The 18,964-nt window shown below is 38.1% G+C and overlaps 4 protein-coding genes across 7 annotated transcripts; 2 read left to right on the top strand and 2 right to left on the bottom strand.

Annotated features, from left to right (window-relative positions):
* Positions 1 to 61: 61 nt before the first annotated feature.
* Positions 62 to 2,553, bottom strand: LOC116716284 (OX-2 membrane glycoprotein-like). Its single transcript, XM_032557204.1, has 5 exons — positions 2,441 to 2,553; positions 734 to 1,072; positions 358 to 660; positions 225 to 281; positions 62 to 147 (listed from the first exon to the last, which is right to left on the bottom strand). The coding sequence occupies exons 1-5, from the start codon at positions 2,526 to 2,528 to the stop codon at positions 62 to 64; spliced, it is 873 nt and encodes a 290-aa protein (XP_032413095.1). The 5' UTR covers positions 2,529 to 2,553.
* An 810-nt stretch (positions 2,554 to 3,363) lies between these two features.
* On the bottom strand, positions 3,364 to 10,152 carry LOC116715768 (OX-2 membrane glycoprotein-like). Of its 2 annotated transcripts, XM_032556394.1 has the most exons (8): positions 10,081 to 10,152; positions 9,861 to 9,974; positions 8,912 to 9,250; positions 4,634 to 4,936; positions 4,501 to 4,557; positions 4,330 to 4,423; positions 4,198 to 4,248; positions 3,364 to 3,691 (listed from the first exon to the last, which is right to left on the bottom strand). In XM_032556394.1, exons 2-8 carry the CDS (start codon positions 9,916 to 9,918, stop codon positions 3,574 to 3,576), a joined length of 1,020 nt encoding a protein of 339 aa, XP_032412285.1. In that variant the 5' UTR covers positions 9,919 to 9,974; positions 10,081 to 10,152; the 3' UTR covers positions 3,364 to 3,573. The 2 variants fall into 2 exon arrangements, with proteins under 2 accessions (XP_032412285.1, XP_032412286.1); XM_032556395.1 differs by lacking the exons at positions 8,912 to 9,250; positions 9,861 to 9,974; positions 10,081 to 10,152 and adding exons at positions 5,559 to 5,897; positions 6,139 to 6,240.
* An 805-nt stretch (positions 10,153 to 10,957) lies between these two features.
* On the top strand, positions 10,958 to 16,264 carry LOC116715764 (uncharacterized). 3 transcript variants are annotated; one of them, XM_032556389.1, is made up of 3 exons: positions 10,958 to 14,010; positions 14,181 to 15,488; positions 15,559 to 16,264. In XM_032556389.1, the coding sequence occupies exons 1-2, from the start codon at positions 11,847 to 11,849 to the stop codon at positions 14,225 to 14,227; spliced, it is 2,211 nt and encodes a 736-aa protein (XP_032412280.1). In that variant the 5' UTR covers positions 10,958 to 11,846; the 3' UTR covers positions 14,228 to 15,488; positions 15,559 to 16,264. The 3 variants fall into 3 exon arrangements, with proteins under 3 accessions (XP_032412280.1, XP_032412279.1, XP_032412278.1); XM_032556388.1 differs by having other exon boundaries at positions 10,958 to 15,167; positions 15,277 to 15,488; XM_032556387.1 differs by having other exon boundaries at positions 10,958 to 15,488.
* LOC116715770 (uncharacterized) lies at positions 15,645 to 18,570 on the top strand. The gene is made up of 2 exons (XM_032556400.1): positions 15,645 to 15,662; positions 16,568 to 18,570. The coding sequence occupies exon 2, from the start codon at positions 16,695 to 16,697 to the stop codon at positions 17,862 to 17,864; it is 1,170 nt and encodes a 389-aa protein (XP_032412291.1). The 5' UTR covers positions 15,645 to 15,662; positions 16,568 to 16,694; the 3' UTR covers positions 17,865 to 18,570.
* The last annotated feature ends 394 nt before the right edge of the window (positions 18,571 to 18,964 follow it).

The following is an 18,964-nucleotide window of genomic DNA, read 5'->3' as shown; positions in this document are numbered from 1 at the left end:
AATCAGAATTTAAGAGGTTTTTATTATATATGGCACAGATTAAAAATGCTAATGAAGAAAATTACCTGTATTGTCTCCTGAGGGCGATGATTACAGCACAACAACAAGTCAAAGCTATACCAGCAACTACAAGGATCGCGGGGATTTCTTTGAGAAAAAGAAGAGAAATGTTTAACGGATCAACACAGAAAATGGAAATCAAACTTTTACACAAGAAAACTTACTCGGGTCTTTAAACTCCAGACTCTCATCAACACGTAAACTAGATTGTTTCTGTAGCTCTGTCAAAGAAAGACAACTTGAGAATCCCAAACTGATCATCAGTCTATAAATTGAGAGTTTTAGAAAGTTTTTAACCATCATCAGACGTCTCAGTGAGTCCAGGAACGGTGACCAGCAGCTCTCTGGGAGCAGCAGAGTCCACTGACACTGAACATCCAACCTGTGTGCTGCTGAGAGCTGAGAGCAGAACTTTAGTGGTGAAGGTGACGGTACCGTTGGTGTTGCTCACTCTGCTGGTGTTGTAGTGGGAGAAGCCGAGGTTCTGATGGAGAACAGTCAGTGTTACCATGGGAACAGGTCGACCTGTGGCTGAACAGGTCACATCCGACCCTGGAGGAGAGTTTGACCTGCTGACGTTAATGAAGGGTCCATGCAGCTCTGTGGAGAGAACAGAGATCAGCATTAACATCTAGTTATAGAGATTAACTCTGTGATACTTTCAGGTTCTCACCATAAACCTCCAGGCAGGTTGCAGCTATCAGAGCTCCATCAAGGTAGGTGTTGAACAGACAGAGATAACATCCTGCATCCTGCTCTGTAACGTTCCTGATAACTATAGAGTTCTTCTGCAGTCCAGCTTCTGTAAACTGAACTTTATCTTTAAATCCAGGATTCACTGTTTCACCAAAATACTGGCTGTAGGAACCAATATTCCTCTCTGTTTTCTCCAACACTTTCTGCCAGGTGACCTGCTGGACGTCTTTAGTTTCCAGGAGCCGACAGCTGAGAGGAGCATCTTCTCCTACTGCTGCCAACACCGTCTGCTGGGTTTGGATCAAAACTGCTAAACCTGCAGGACATGAAGATAATAGATCAGAGTAACTTTATTTATATTATGTATCCTCTATAAGAGTGCTTTAATTTACTCTCTCTGTGTTAAAAAATAGTTTGTCACAATTTTATATTAAGCAGGAAACTGAATGTGGTTCACTTCCTCTTTTTTCTTTTTCCATAAAATTCTGTCTCCTCCTTTCCCAATATAAGGTTATAAGATGTAAAAATTCCCAAAGAGTTCTTAGTTTGTCAACGTTTGCATGTTGGGATTTCATAGAAGAGGCTGCCAACAAATTAAATTGTAGTCAAAGAGCATAATAAAATGATCTGGGGCCTCATGTATAAAAGAGTGCGCAGTTTTCACATTAAAATTTGGCGTATGGACAAATTTAGAAAAGTGCGGCACACAAAAAAATCCGGGTGTATAGTATTGTGTGGGAACCATACTGTGGTGGGAACTTAAGAAACAAATCTGCCTAAACAAGCCTGAGAATCTCAATGGACTGAAGCTTTGTTATTAAAGCCAATATTCCTCAAATATCATTTAATAAAAGCTACTGCAACTTAATCAATCAATCAATCAATCAAATTTTATTTGTACAGCACATTTCAGCAGCAAGGCATTTCAAAGTGCTTTACATCATTATAAACAGAAACACAATGCAACATAGAATCAACAATCAAAACAAAGCATTAAGTCAAGTTCCATCAATAAATTTGTAATTGATTACATTTCAAATACAATCCTAAACAGGTGGGTTTTTAGTCGAGATTTAAAGAGGGGCTTCTAGAACAACATTTAATGTTGTTCTAGAAGCTGTAAAATATATTTTCACTCATTTGTTTAATGCATTACATCGAAAGATCTGTTGTGGTTTTCTACAGATTAGATGAGATTTCAATACATTTTGTCCTTAATAATGTTTAAAGACCAGACAACATTACATACTCACATTTAAAATTCTAGAGCTAAAAGAAGTTGTTCTTTTTCATCAGAATGATTGTTATTATGCTATAAATTTGTCTTCTCTGGTCTATATTTAGGCAACAAATAATTAACTTGTGTAGTTTATTAAGTTTACCCACTAGAGGTAGGAAGCTGGTCAGAATTAAAGTTTCATTAAGTTCCGGATTGGAACATATTTTGACACAAGACTGGTTCTCAACATCTGAGAACTTTTAAGAATTTACTCCATTCTAGGTTAAACACAATTTCTCCCCCTCGGTTTAACGACTGTACTAAAAGAAATGAACCGAAGCTGCTGCTTATTGAAGCAGGTAGTAGTATAGCTCTGTGCAAGTTTGATTTGAAACGAAAGAAGAACTAAAAATGTAGGAAAGATTAGTTTATCTCTTCCGTCTGTTAAAACAAATCAGTTCTCACCGGTTTGAAGGATGGTGGTGATTAAAAAGCAGCTGGTTATAACAGGAGGAAACATTTTGCTGTCCTTTACGAAGTCTTCATATTTCATATTCTGCTTGTTGGGCGGAAACAGTGAGGTGTGTCAGGAGTCACGTAGCAAAGTCTGCGCCTCCGTAAAGGTGTGACGCATCTATCCAAATTCATCACTCTTTATTGGGGCCTGCCCATAGCAATGCATGGAGACGGTGCAATAATATTATATTGCAGGCGGTGCAATAATATTATATTGCAGGCGGTGCAATAATATTATTCTGCATTATCTTTTTCTCTCAGGTTAGGGAACTGCCTTGCGCACACTTTGGCAGGCCCCAGTTAAATTTATTCAGGAATTTTCTAGTTTTTTTATTATTTTCTTATCAAGTAAAGTTTTTAAAGACACGCCCAGAGCCTCTTTGATTACAGCGTACAAACAAAATATACAGATTATAGAAAAAAAAGAAATAAAGAATTAAAGGAAATGTATTTATGTGCAGTCAAGATAATATATGCAAAGAAAACAAGGATATACTTTGACAGAGCAAAGATCCTTATTGTGCTTAGCAGTGACTCAAAGGGCTGTTAAATTAATCTTACACTCCTTTAATGTTCCTTTGAAACATGAAGTTAAGGTAAATGTTCCTAAAAGAAGGAAAAATGCATTTCATGGTTAAACTTATTTTCTCAGAGATAAAAAAATCTTTATAATGTAAATGGGTAAAGGAGAAGATTATTTCACAATATGATGATTTAAACAAGTTGTTCTGCTGTTAACCAGACATAGGAAGAAAAAAATTAAAGCAAATTTAAGCAAATAAACTGTAACTAAGCATACAAAATACATTCCTTTACTTTAGGACAACAAAAATCAATAAAAAGAGAAGATACAGAACAGCTTTACACACATCTTGAGGTAAGGAGATTTTATTTATATAACACATTTTCAGCAAAAATTCAATTCAAAGTTCTTTACATTAATTTGAAAGAAATACAGAAAGTATTAGCGTTTAGTTTATCCAACAAAATAGATTTCCAAATGGGATCCATTCAGTTTTCAAGCATTTTAAATGATCAACTGGATCTTTAACGCTCATGTCAATCTGTCAGGTCAGAGGTCATCAAAACAGTCTTTTTGACGCAGAAGGAAATGCTTTGAGGTCGTTGTTTTCTCGACTTTTCTTGGCAGAAAGTCTCTGTTTAACCTCATTCGTCAGCTTCATAAAAGGTGTTATGTTCCTGTAAAAATCATTTTAAATATTAAAACAAGTAAATATTAATATAAATCCGATGACACTCTGCAGAAGTTAGTTTCATTTCCAAAGGAGACCTAGCCCAGGCAGGCAGCAGAACATAAAACTATATATAATTAAAAGACACGATGATGCAAATAAATAATACATGATAGGAGATCTTAAGAAGGAATTCCAATGAGAGGAATTAACCTGAAGCATCATGACTCTCTAAAGTGGAACATTTGTGATGTCTGTGGAAAAAAGAGCATCATTTCATTGTGGTCTGCATTGAGAAAAAGATTTAAAATGCAAATATGCAACTAAAGTATTCAGATTATATGAATTTACACTGTATATATGAGGAATAAAAAGTACCACTGTGGCATCGCTTCATAAACTGATTAAACGGAGGTGAAATCTTAACCTAATAAAGGTTTTAGGATTGAGAATGAACAGGTTTAAGGTCAAAGTCAAACAGCAAATGTTTGTTCTGTTACAACATGTTCTCACCTGTCTGCATGTTTGTCTGATCTTAATGGTGTTTTGTTGTTCTCATCGTCTCTGTGAACAGAATAGTAATCAGAATTTAAGAGGTTTTTATTATATATGGCACAGATTAAAAATGCTAATGAAGAAAATTACCTGTTTTGGACATTTTTATGTCTCCAGAGGACGATGATTACAGCACAACAACAAGTCAAAGCTATACCAGCGACTACAAGGATCACGGGGATTTCTTTGAGAAAAAGAAGAGAAATGTTTAACGGATCAACACAGAAAATGGAAATCAAACTTTTACACAAGAAAACTTACTCGGGTCTTTAAACTCCTGACTCTCATCAACACGTAAACTAGATTGTTTCTGTAGCTCTGTCAAAGAAAGACAACTTGAGAATCCCAAACTGATCATCAGTCTATAAATTGAGAGTTTTAGAAAGTTTTTAACCATCATCAGACGAATCTTTGACCTCAGGAACGGTGACCAGCAGCTCTCTGGGAGCAGCAGAGTCCACTGACACTGAACATCCAACCTGTGTGCTGCTGAGATCTGAGAGCAGAACTTTAGTGGTGACGGTGACGGTACCGTTAGTGTTGGTCTCTGTACTGGTGTTGTAGTGGGAGCAGCTGAGGTTCTGATGGAGAACAGTCAGTGTTACCATGGGAACAGGTCGACCTGTGGCTGAACAGGTCACAACCGACCCTGGAGGAGAGTTTGATCTGCTGATGTCAATGAAGGGTCCATGCAGCTCTGCAAGCGAAAAAAAGAAGAAATGTTCAAGTGCCTTGTAATTTTGTAACATTATAACGTCCAACAACTATAGCCGTCTTTCAACAATGATTTCTTCTTCGTTGGTCATCAACTGAAAACAGGTTGTCAGTTTCAAAAACACTGACCGTTTCCAAAAACGTTTTCATTGTCATGGAAAACACAGAAAATGCCCAAAATGCTATTTTTACTCCCCTAGATCTGTATGTGGTGCTGAACAGAAGGGAACCAGATTTCTACTGAGCTCAGATTACACACACATGGACTCTTCTGCTCATCAGGTGATTTTTAAGGGCGACTGATTATATTGAATTATATTGAGGGCTGAGTTAGCTCCTGGTTTATCAGTCGATTTTAAACCAAAACTGTCAGATGTGGACTAGAAAGCTCTCAATTTAACATTAAAATATAAGAAACAAGTTCATTACCAAGAAAATGCTATGCCAAACTACTGAAATGTTTTTATTGATGTATGGTGCTAGACAATACTTTTATGATTTATTAAACAGGTTATTGAATTTATTTGTTTATAGAGCTCAAGTGTCGTTTAAGAAAGGTGTTGTGTTGTTACAGATCTGCAGATGTTCTGCTGCTCTTCACTCACCGTAGAGTCTTAAGCAGGTCCAGCCTATCAACGCTCCTTCAGAATAAGAGTTAAACAAACATCGGTAGCAGCCTTCATCCTGCTCCGTCACCTTCCTGATCACCATGGAGCAGCTCTGCAGAGATTCATACTGAAAATCCATCTTCTCCTCCAGACCTGCACTCACTCTGGAGCCAAACTTCTCGGTGTAAGTGGCGAGGTTCTTCTCTCCGTCAAGAAGGACTTTCTGCCAGGTGACTTGGAGGACATCTTTAATTTTAGAGAGCTGACAGCTCAGAGAGGCCTGGTCTCCCACTGCTGCCAACACGGACTGCTGGGTGTCGATCGCAGCCACTGCACCTGCATGAAGGAGATCACGCCTTCTGTATCTGGCTTTTATAATATATAACAGAAGTTTTGTGGAACATGCCTTTACATACAGCAAAAATCGAAACAGCCTGCTCCAACTAAGACTTGTAAGCTGCTTACTTTCATTTAAACATGAGCAAAATTCACAAGTTAAAACGTTTTTAACAACAAGCTGTCTCCAGCTGCTACGTCTTAGCGGACAGCTGTGAAAGACAAAATGTTCTGATCTTACCTTTTATAAGGATTCCCAACGAGAAAAAGAAAATCGGGACCGCAGAGCGAGACATTTTGTGCGCCAGAATTTCAAATACTTCCGGTCATGCGCAATGCTGAAGAGGTGGCGCTTACACGCAAACAAAACAAAATACAACACGAATTAAATGTTTATTTTAAATCTGGGCATTATATTAGAAAACGTATAAATGCAGTAGTATTCTAACGGCTTATGTTTAAATTAATTATTTGAATTTTCCCCCCCCGCCCCCCCGTGTAGAATCACCGCCGCCGTACGCATGCGCACTTAACCTACTTTCACTGTCTATTGGGTTTTTAACGATATAAAAGCTACAGAACCATAGAGAGAATCATAACGCAGACAATCACGTCCAGTAAGAAAACACTCATTGATTGTAGTTTGAATTAAACTTACAGCTGCATCAGTGGCAGAGAAAAACATCTGACAAAACCTGGATGAAATGCATTTTAATCAGAAAGAGACAGCGACCTCCAGTGGCCATTTACCAAAATACAGTATTTTTGTATTTTTCCTTTTTTAAAATTACAAACTATTGAAATATATCAAATAAATTAAACAGGCATAAAAAAACGAGTAAAATTGGTTTTCAGTTCAAAGCACAAAATATAACAACAATATGAGCATTTTTTATTTCTTTTGTAGAGAAAATACAAAATTCGTTTGCAGTTCGGTCATATTTAAGACAATACAAACTAAAACGACCAACAGAAAGACAAAAGAAAAAATTGCAATCTGCACACGTTAGCTTATGCAAGCAAAGAATACGTTTTACTGTAATTGGCTATATGTGGTATAAGTGAATATTTTTTACATCATAGGCCAAAAAAATCATCCTTGTTCAAATTAATAAAAATTTTCAATCAGTCCTTGAATTATTTTACATTTTCATGAGTTTTTCCTCCATTTCTAATGTGTGATGCAACATCTGTAAAGGCTCAGGTTCTGTCAGCACTCTGTTTGGGAATAAGTACTGACTCTGGGATTAATAAAGTATATTCATTCATTCGTTTACCACAGAACAGCTGAAAAAGAACATCAAAAATAATGTACTTTTTTTTTTTTTTTTACATCTGTTTGAATATGATACTTTGTTTTCCTTTGCCTGTAATTCTAAGTTCACATTGTTTTAAATGTATGTAAAAGAAAAGATACAAAAATCTTTATTTCTCATTATTGTATTTCAATATCAAATGTAAAACATTTTTCTTTCTGGTTTTACATCATTGATTTCATCGGAAATCATGAAAGTTTGCAAAGATTAAAAAATACCAAGCATACAGTCCTCATAATTGCAGTTTCTTTTGAATCAGCAGCAGCAACTTCGACATTTGTCTAATTCATTATGTACATGCATACAAAAATAAAAATACATTCTTCTCCTTTAGTCACCTGGTGTGAAGATACTTAAAAGATCATCTTTAGTTTTATAAAAAATAATAATAAAAAAAAACCAGGAAAACAATTAGGCAATACTTGAAAAGGTGCAGGAGGCATTTTTTTTGTCTAACAGCATCTTTATAAGAAATGTTTTGTCACCATTTTTGATCAAATTTGGTGTAAAAACCAAACAAAGCATCACTGAACACAATACAAAAATTGAAAATATTTCATGCTCTTGCAATTATAAACACTGATTGTTGTTCAGTGGAATTGAGACAAAAACTTGGTTACCGGCTTTTATCTAATTAACTTGAGGATTAGCTGCCTTATCAGTCTGATCACATATTGGTGGGTTAACCAAACAAAAAGGTTAAAATGTAGTGTTTCTGTTGTCATGGCGATGAGTATAACCCACTGTTTAGTTTTTGTTTTTCAGGTGTTTGTTGTCTGAGGTTTTTGCTCGACGCTGTTGAGATGTTCATCCTTAAAATTAATCACAATATGTTAGTAAGACACTGATGTTCTTTATGTCATATGAGCAGGAAATGGAAGGGAGGAATAGATCGATAAAATACTTACTTCTGATTTTCTGTGGTGTCCTCTGAAGGTTTCTTATTCCTGCGGCTGATTTAACAGTCACCAAAGAAATGTTTTTGAGACTTTAGTGAGGAAAAAAAACCTCAGCAACAAAAACACTGTTTGATCGACGTACCTTCTCTGATATCTTATTCTGAGCAGGAAAGCTAAAGAAATCATGACTGGCATCACTGCAGCAATCAAAGGCCATACTTTAGAGAAACAAAGAGATGAAATACGTTTCAACAACAGGAAGAACTGGAAACTCCATATGTGGGAATCTCAGCATGCACTTACTGGGGGCGAGGTGATATGACCGAGATTGTTTAGCCAACCCTGACAAATGAGATTGAAACATGTAAAATATACCAGTCACTAAATAATCATCCAATGAGAGCCTTCCAAAGAGTTCCTCACCATCATCAGACGTCTCTGTGAGTCCAGGAACGGTGACCAGCAGCTCTCTGGGAGCAGCAGAGTCCACTGACACTGAACATCCAACCTGTGTGCTGCTGAGATCTGAGAGCAGAACTTTAGTGGTGACGGTGACGGTACCGTTGGTGTTGGTCTCTGTACTGGTGTTGTAGTGGGAGAAGCTGAGGTTCTGATGGAGAACAGTCAGTGTTACCATGGGAACAGGTCGACCTGTGGCTGAACAGGTCACATCCGACCCTGGAGGAGAGTTTGATCTGCTGACGTTAATGAAGGGTCCATGCAGCTCTGTGGAGAGAACAGAGATCATGGTCGACATTAAGTTATAGAGATTAACTCTGTGATACTTTCAGGTTCTCACCATAAACCTCCAGGCAGGTTGCAGCTATCAGAGCTCCATCAGGGTAGGTGTTGAACAGACAGAGATAACATCCTGCATCCTGCTCTGTAACGTTCCTGATAACTATAGAGTTCTTCTGCAGTCCAGCTCCTGTAAACTGAACTTTATCTTTAAATCCAGGATTCACTGTTTCACCAAAATACTGGCTGTAGGAACCAATATTCCTCTCTGTTTTCTCCAACACTTTCTGCCAGGTGACCTGCTGGACGTCTTTAGTTTCCAGGAGCCGACAGCTGAGAGGAGCATCTTCTCCTACTGCTGCCAACACCGTCTGCTGGGTTTGGATCAAAACTGCTAAACCTGCATGAAGGAGATCAGATGACCTGTATCTGGCTTTTATGACAAAAGTACCTTGCAGAACGATTCATATAATTTAGATGTTTCACACTTTGTCATGTCACAACCACAAACTTCAATATCGAGTTGAATGTTGTAGATATGCAACAGTTGGAGCAGGAATGATCTATTTTGATAGTAAAAGTTTTCAAAAAGGTAAAGTGCAGAAGTCATTAAAGGCCAAGTTCTGACTAAATACCAGTTGACATCACATATTTCACTTTTATTTGTAATGCAGTAGGTTGCACTTTATTGTATTGTAGGGATAATAAAGTAAAGCAGCTTCAACAGAAATGTATGCCACACTTTTCAGATTTAAATCTGTTAAAAAAAATCTCTTGCATTAAATATGCTGGAGTTTGTGTTTGAAACGGGACAAAATGTGGAGCAAGAAAACCTTTACATGCTATAACAAGTACAAGAAAGGATCAACTGCAAAAGATTTGTAAGTTGTTTGCTTTCATTTTAAAACATGATCAAAATGCAGAAATGAAAAACGTTTTTAATTACAAAACTGTCCGCAGCTGCTACATTTTGTGCATAAAGCTGTGAAAGACAAAAGTTCTGATCTTACCTTTATTACAGATTCCCAACAGGAAAAATAAAATTGGTACAGTCGGTATGAACTCCATATGAGCGCCAGAAATTCAAACATGAATTGTAAACACGACGCTGAAAAAAGTGGTGCCTGCACGAAACCAAAATAAATTAGAATTTAATTCTGATTTAAAATCGGAGCAAACTGCGTCTTTTTACAACGTTAATGTAGATAAAAACGTTTTTTAACAACTTACCCTTAAATGTAAATCTCTGTTTGAATTTCCCCCCACCGGAAAAAACGTAAGTCCTTTTACACTTTCACTTCCGGTCATGACGCTTATGTCTGGTCATATGACCAAAGTGCCAATTTTAAAAATAAATAAATAAATAAAATCCTAATATTAAATTCCCAGCCCGGTTCACTCCACGATTTTCTCCTCACGACAACAAGACTCTGAGAAAAGGCGATGATGTTTTTGGTTGATTATTATTATTTTTCTTCTCTGCTCTCCAGGTTTTCTTCCATTTACCCGCATTTTCTAAGAAGAGCAAAATAGTTTAAGCACAGACACACACAAGCTTTTTAAACTGGCAGTGAAAACACTCTTTAAGTGAGAATGCATTTATTGTTGATGGTCGAGTTACCTGTAGATCTAATACATAAATTAAAACACAGACTAGGAGATGTAAAACCGGTATGATCCATCTTCTCCACTGTGGAATGAAGGAAACTATTACTATTTTAGGATAATCAAACCATCAAGAGGTAAAGCTGCTGTAGTCTAGACAGAAAGCAGTTTGTCTTTGAAAATACCTGTTGATGGTTTGTCAGTGGCTTGAGATGGTAAATTATATTGAACTTGAGCGATAATATCAAAGATACAGAACCACAAAGATAAAGACCATAACACATTTTAATGATCTCACAGGAGAATAGAAAACAAATATTAACATCAATATCATTCACCTGATAAAGTAAAAAAAGCAAATAAATCCCAGTTTCAAGTTTAGTGTGAAATACATTCAGAAACTAAAATGTGCATTTTAATTTAATTAAAGGCTTTGTAGGAGCTATTTCTCCATTATTTTCAGTTAAAGTTTAGAATGTTGATTATTTAGTTTATTTTTTTTTTGTTTTATAGTTGATTTATAATTAGACTGTTTATTTTGTTGTTTCTAAATAAGTTTGGTTAGTAATTCACTTAATTAGTTAATTGATTTCAGTTTGGGAAGTGGGTGTGTTTCACAGTATAAATACGTAGAGTTTAGATGAGTCTTTAGGCACATGGGTGGTCATATGGTTTTTTACCTGTCTGTCCGTCAGTCAGTTAGTCAGTGTTATCAGTGAGAACAGGTGCAGGAGTTAGGATAGGTTTATCCGAAGCCTGTAACTTGTTTTAGCAAAAGATTGAATAAAAGTAAACTAAGAGCATTTTGACTGTTTGACCTTTTGTTGGACTGCGTAAACCAGAACCCATGATGCCCAGTATTGACTGTTTGAGTTTATTTCATTTTGTTTTGATCACTTTTGAGATTTGAATTTTTTCGATTTTGGAATTAAGTTTTCGGGACAAATAGTCAATACACTTCAAGTAAAAAACCCGACCTTGGCATTTTTGATACGACAACAAGTAAGAAAGACGATCCTGGAGTTTAATCAACACTCTCAAGTTTGCGGATGGGCGGATGGATCCGTAACGTTTGGAGGAACCACTTCCTTTGTTCTCTGGACGCCGAAAGCGGGAGGAAGCGGCCACGCCCACAAGCCATGAAGGTGCTTCAACTCCAAGCTCTAAACGCTCACGTCCTTCTTCAATGACAGCGGTATGTACAATGATTGCTAATGCTGTAAAGGAAAACGGCCAAACGACAGGAGTTTGATGATAGCGATCAACGTTACCGTACAAGTTTGAATGAAAGACTGAGTTAAAGCGCTGCACCTTTACGCACAGCCAGTGACTTTAAAAGAAAAAGGAAAGTTATAGACAAAACTGCAAGCAGTTCAAAGTATTTGGCTAAAATGTCTGATGTATTGAAAGCACAGTCAACCAAGAGTGATTTGGAGATTTCATCTAAACGAAGTATTAAACTGACTGAGAAAGGCTTGATGTCTTATATAAAAATGTGCCAAGATAAAAGAAATGCTAAATTGAAGCAAGCAAGACGAATAATGGACGATTTAAATGTTTTGATGGAGTCAAATGATAAAGCTGACTCAGTGAATTCTCTTCTTGCTACATTTATTCAATGTTCTCAGGATGCAGAGGCGTCTCATAAAACCTTAACAAGTTTGCCACTCCCCTATGATGAACTCATGAAACAAAACGAACATTTCCAGAATAAAATGAGTTCTTACCACGAGTTTACTGAGCTTGTCAGGGGCTGGTTATGTGAACGGGAGAAGCCCTTTGTGCAGCCCAGTGCAGATGATTACGATCAAGGCAAGAATGATGTTGATAACGCAATTAATCCTGAAGACAGCGCTTCCAATGTGCGCTCTGTAAAGTCTAAGTCAGGCTCTCAGGTGTCCCGTGTCTCCTCTACATCTTCGGCTCGCATTAAAGCGGAGGCCGAGAGAGCGGCGCTGCTGGAGCGCGCTGCAGGACTCAAAAAGAAACATCAGTTGGAAGCGCAGGAGGAAAAGCTAAAACAAGAAAAAGAGCAACTAGAACTTGAGACTGAGTTAGCGGCTGCTAACGCGAAACTTCGTGTGTTGGAAATAAATTCACAGTGTGGCTCAAAATGTTCTGATGGCATGAATTCGTATATTGAAAAGCGCAATTCCAACTTAGCGCTTGATCCTTGTGCCAAAGTATTCGTTCCAGAGAGAAATATGGACGATTTTAAAATGGCTTCTGCCATCGCTGAGAAACCAGTTGTTAGGCTGAAACAAAAGCCACCAATTCAAAGTGTTGATAAGCCACAAAGTGTCTGTGATGAATTAACTGTTCAACAAATCAGTATTATTGACATCATGCAGCGGCAAAATGACATCACTGCCATGTTGGTTCAGCAAAACCAAAACTCTGTCTTGCCACCAAGAAACATCCCTGTTTTCGATGGTGATCCTCTTCAATATGGATCATTTATAAGAGCGTTTGAGAACAGCGTGGAGGCCAAAACGTCTAATTTGAGTGACTGTTTGCACTTTTTAGAACAATACACTAGGGGGCAGCCTAGAGACCTTGTGCATAGTTGCCAGCATTTGCCGTCAGAACTGGGCTATCCTAGAGCTAAAAGTCTTCTTTCTGAACATTTTGGAAACGAATATAAAATTGCGCAGGCCTACATGGACAAAATTAACAACTGGCCAGCTATTAAAAATGAGGACATTAAATCACTGCAAGCATTTTCTCTGTTTCTTAAGGGATGCTCAAATTTAACAGAATATGTTACTCATTTGAAAGAATTGGACTTGCCATCAAATATGAGGAGCATAATCCTAAAGCTTCCCTATAAAATGAGAGAGAGCTGGAGAAATGTAGCCTGTGACCTGCAGGAACACAGGGGTCAGAGGGCATTATTCATTGATTTGGTTGTTTTTATTGAAAAACAAGTTAAAGTTGTATCTGATCCACTGTTTGGTAACATTATAGATCTTCAACAGCTCAACTCTAAAAACACCCACAGCAGCTTTACCAAACAGAAGAAAAGGGGGAATAGTTTTGCTACAAATGTTCTTGCAGTAAAAAATGAAGATCCATCTGAAAATAAGAACAAGTCCTCAAAGGGTTATAGCTGTTTGTATTGTCTCCTAAGTAATCATACAATTGACAAATGCTTTAAGTTTAAAGACAAGTCACATAAAGATAAAGTGAACTTTATTAAGGAAAAGGGAATGTGTTTTGGCTGCTTAAAGGTGGGTCACATAAGCAGAGAATGCAGAGGTCGCTTTGTCTGTTCTGTTTGTCACCAGCAGCATCCCAGTGTCCTGCACATCGACAAGGAGAGTACAGAGGTTTTCTCCAGACATCTACAGAATCCTCCAAGTACCACCTCCACAATGACTCAGACTTGTGGTCATGTCAGGGTCTGTGATGAAGATAACTCAAACCTTTCTATTGTTGCAGTTCAAGTCAGGAGTCCAAAAACGAACATCACTGTGCAGACATATGCATTTTTGGACCCAGGAAGCACAGGAACATTCTGCACTGAAAGTTTGGCCTGGAAGCTGCAACTGAAAGGTAAAAGAACAAGCATCCAACTGCAAACAATGGGACATAAAGATATTGTGAGTACAAACATCATCTCTGGACTTCAAGTGGCAGCACTTGATAGAAATGATTTCATTGACCTTCCAGATGTCATGACACAGAAATTAATGCCTGTTTCAAAGCAAAATGTTCCACAACAGGAGGACATCGACAAGTGGCCATACCTGCAAAGCATCAAGCTCCATGACATAGATGCTGATGTAGATCTGCTCATTGGCACAGACGCACCTAAAGTAATGGAGCCATGGGAGCTGATCAACAGTCAGGAGGAAGGCCCATATGCAGTTTGGACCCGAGTTGGATGGGTCATCAATGGTCCACTCCGGAGTGAAAGGAACAAAACAGGCTATCATGCTTTCACTGTAAACAAGATTTCTGTTAAACATCTGGAAACAATGTTGATTGAACAATACAATCATGATTTCAATGAAAAAACATCCCAAGAGCAAATTGAAATGTCTAGAGAAGACATCAAGTTCATGAATATCATGAATAATTCGGCACAATTAAAAAATGGACACTATTGTGTTGATTTGCCTTTTAAGTCTGAAAGTTCCGTCTTGCCTATTAATCGTTGTGTTGCAGAACAACGTCTTCTGAGCCTGAAAAGAAAGTTTAACATGAACAGCACCTTTAAGAAAGATTACATTGCATTTATGAATGACATGCTATGTAATGGATATGCTGAAATTGTACCTGATGATCAATTAATGGGCAATGAGGGTAAGGTGTGGTACATACCCCACCACGGTGTTTATCACCCCCGAAAAGGCAAATTAAGAGTTGTTTTTGACTGTGCCGCAACATTCAAGGGAACCTCACTGAACTGCCAGCTGCTACAAGGACCTGATCTGACTAACTCAGTTGTGGGAGTTCTTCTGCGTTTCAGACAAGAGCCAATAGCAGTTATGGCAGATATTCAAGCTATGTTCCACCAGGTTCATGTTCCAGAGAAACACAGAGACTGTCTTCGCTTCCTCTGGTGGCCCAATGGTGACACATCGCAAGTTCCACAGGAATATCGGATGACAGTACATCTGTTTGGAGCAGTGTCCTCCCCAAGCTGTGCAAATTATGCATTAAGAAGAACAGCAGAAGATAATTCTCAGCAGTTTCCAGCTGAAGTGGTCAGTACAATCAAGCATAATTTTTATGTGGATGACTGCTTAAAATCTTTGCCTACAGAAGAGGAAGCAATAAAGTTTGTTCAAGATTTGACATCTCTTTGCAATAAAGGAGGATTTAAGCTCTCAAAGTGGCTCAGTAACAGTCCCGCCGTTCTGCAAATGGTTTCGGGCAACACCAAAGCAAAAGAAATGTTAGAAATGGATTTGGAGCTTCCAATGGAACGTGCACTTGGATTGCAGTGGTGCATTCAAAGTGACTCCTTTAAATTTAAAGCTTCCCTTCCAGAGCGGTCTCGCACAAGAAGAGGAATACTGTCAGTGGTGAGTTCACTGTACGATCCCTTGGGGTTTCTTGCTCCCTTCATCATCACTGCTAAATTTCTTTTACAAGAGCTCTGCAGGAGAAACTTGGGCTGGGATGATGCAGTTCACCATCATTTTTCCAAACAATGGACCGACTGGCTGGATGACCTGAAGAGGATCTCAAAGTTTGAAGTGAGTCGCTGCATTAAACCTAAAAATTTTTGTCCTGTTACAGCACAACTCCACCATTTCTCCGATGCCAGCCAAGTGGGGTATGGTACAGTGTCGTATATAAGATTTCAAAGTGAGCATCATGTGCATCTGGCATTCCTCCTAGGAAAGGCCAGAGTTGCTCCCCTCAAGCAGACAACCATCCCTCGACTGGAGCTCACTGCAGCCGTCCTTGCTGTACGACTGGACCAACTGCTTCATAGAGAACTGCATCTTCTCTGTGAAGATGTAATTCTGGAGGCATCTGTTTTTTGGACAGACAGCACCACTGTCCTAAAATACATTTGTAGTGAAGCAAAGAGGTTTCATACCTTTGTTGCAAACAGAGTGTCAATCATTAGAGAAGCTACATTAGCTAACCAGTGGAGATATGTGAGTTCCAAAGACAATCCAGCAGATGAAGCATCAAGAGGGATGAGAGCAGAGGACTTCTTGGAGCACAGCAAGTGGATTGATGGTCCTGAGTTTCTGTACGACTCTGAAAACAAATGGCCTAAGTTGGGTGTAAAGTATGACTCACTTCCTGTTGCTGATGCTGAAATAAAAAAGGATGTAACTGTTAATGCTGTTGTTGAGGAGGCTAAAAACCCTACCAGTTTTTTCATCTCCTACTTCTCATCCTGGATGAAGCTAAAAACATCTGTAGCCTGGGTTTTAAAGCTTAAAGAACTCCTTCTTCAACTGTCTCAGAAAAGAAAAGAGTTTTCTGACATGATGCATGAGTCTGCAGAAGATGCAAACATTAAAGAGCAAAAGGTGTTGCAAAAGATGCAGCAGTTTAAAACTATGCTAAAAATCCAGTGTTTAACATCTGAAGATTTGACTGCAGCAGAGCATTTCATTATTCTCTTCGAACAACATCACAGGTTTGAGCCAGAGATCAGCGCACTCAGAGCCAACAAGACAGTCTCCAAAGACAGCCAGCTGTATCGACTCGATCCAGTGATCGATGATGGAGTCCTCAGAGTGGGTGGACGTCTTAAAAGAGCTGCTATGCCATTTGAAATTAAGCATCCAGTAATTCTGTGTAAAAACATGCACGTGGCAACGTTAATTCTGCGTTACATTCACCATCTGCTTGGTCATGCAGGAAGGAGCCACATGTTGTCCAGGCTGCGTCGGAAATACTGGATAATCAGCGCAAACTCTGCTGCCAGAAAGATCCTGTCTGACTGTGTCACCTGCAGAAGAAATAGAGGAAAGCTTCTAGAACAAAAAATGGCCGACTTGCCCCAGGAAAGGGTAAAACCAGACAAACCTCCATTCTTAGATGTATGTGTTGATTATTTTGGCCCCATTGATGTTAAGAGAGGCAGAAGTCTTCTCAAACGTTATGGAGTCTTATTTACTTGCCCAACTAGTCGTGCCGTCCATTTGGAAGTGGCTCATACCCTTGATACTGATTCTTGCATTAATGCAATCAGAAGATTCATCTGCAGGCGTGGTCCAGTCTCTTCTATCAGATCAGATCATGGCACAAATTTTGTGGGAGCCAATAGAGAGCTAAAAGAAGGTCTGGCTGCATTAAATCAGAGTAAAATCCAAAAGGCTCTGGTCCAAGATGGCATAAATTGGCATTTTAATATACCTGCAGCTTCACATCATGGTGGCATCTGGGAACGTTTGATTCGTTCAGTCAAGAGTGTACTCACCTCAGTTTTAAAACAGCAGGTTTTAGATGATGAAACTCTGCAAACTGTTTTCTGTGAGGCTGAAGCCATTTTGAATGACAGACCCATCACTTTGGTCTCTGATGATCCAAACGATTTAGAAGCCCTCACACCAAATCACATCCTGATGTTAAAGAACCAACCTGTTCTGCCACCTGGACTGTTTCAGAAACAAGACCTGTACCTCAAACGCAGATGGAAGCAAGTACAGTATATGGCTGAACTCTTTTGGAAAAGATGGATCACTGAGTATCTGCCCTTACTGCATGAAAGACAAAAATGGATGAGACAGAAAAGAAACATTTCTCCTGGAGACATTGTCCTGATCGCAGATGCTACTGCACCTCGAGGATGTTGGCAGATGGGGAGAGTCCTGGCAGTCAAAGCTGATGGAGGAGGACTGGTTCGTTCAGTGCAACTGCAGACCAAAACCAGTGTGTTGGAGAGGCCAGTGACGAAGCTCTGTCTGCTCCTGGAGGCATCTGCAGACTAAAGACATTCTTATTCTTTCTACTCTATCCTATCCTATTCTTTCTTTTTTCTCTTGCAGGTTCGTCATTATGGAAATGAAGGACAAAGAAGAATTTATGTCTTTGCATTAATGTAGGACAATATTGAGGTTGTTAGAATAGCTCCTTTAATTAGAGATTTAATTGTGATTTAATGCACAATTAGGGGCTGGAGTGTAGGAGCTATTTCTCCATTATTTTCAGTTAAAGTTTAGAATGTTGATTATTTAGTTTATTTTTTTTGTTTTATAGTTGATTTATAATTAGACTGTTTATTTTGTTGTTTCTAAATAAGTTTGGTTAGTAATTCACTTAATTAGTTAATTGATTTCAGTTTGGGAAGTGGGTGTGTTTCACAGTATAAATACGTAGAGTTTAGATGAGTCTTTAGGCACATGGGTGGTCATATGGTTTTTTACCTGTCTGTCCGTCAGTCAGTTAGTCAGTGTTATCAGTGAGAACAGGTGCAGGAGTTAGGATAGGTTTATCCGAAGCCTGTAACTTGTTTTAGCAAAAGATTGAATAAAAGTAAACTAAGAGCATTTTGACTGTTTGACCTTTTGTTGGACTGCGTAAACCAGAACCCATGATGCCCAGTATTGACTGTTTGAGTTTATTTCATTTTGTTTTGATCACTTTTGAGATTTGAATTTTTTCGATTTTGGAATTAAGTTTTCGGGACAAATAGTCAATACAGGCTTTTTGATTTTTATTTATTTATTTTTTTAAATTGCAAACATTATTGCATTTAGTACTTAGCAGTAACTGCAATAGTTTTTCCTATTGATCAAAAGCCATAAAGATTTTTTAATGAAGTGTAAAATGACTTATTTTTGTTTAAAAAAAAGAGGTATAAAAACAGTAAAAAAGTATAAAACCAAACAAAGCACAATTAAATTTAAAAAAGTAAATACAACATTAAGATCTAAACAATCAGACTAGTAGCTGCAAACACTGATGGAATATCTAGTCATTGGTACAAGAACTTGGTAATGGGCTTTGATCCAATTAACTTCAGGTTTAGCTGCCTTATCAATTTTTTTTTTTTTTTTTTTTAATTTATGATTTTCAAGAATAAACAGGC

Source organism: Xiphophorus hellerii, chromosome 24 (genome assembly GCF_003331165.1).
Source record: "Xiphophorus hellerii strain 12219 chromosome 24, Xiphophorus_hellerii-4.1, whole genome shotgun sequence".
NCBI lineage: Eukaryota > Metazoa > Chordata > Actinopteri > Cyprinodontiformes > Poeciliidae > Xiphophorus > Xiphophorus hellerii.
The sequence above is the reverse complement of the archived record's forward strand: the minus strand, read 5'-3'. Positions and strand labels throughout refer to the sequence as shown.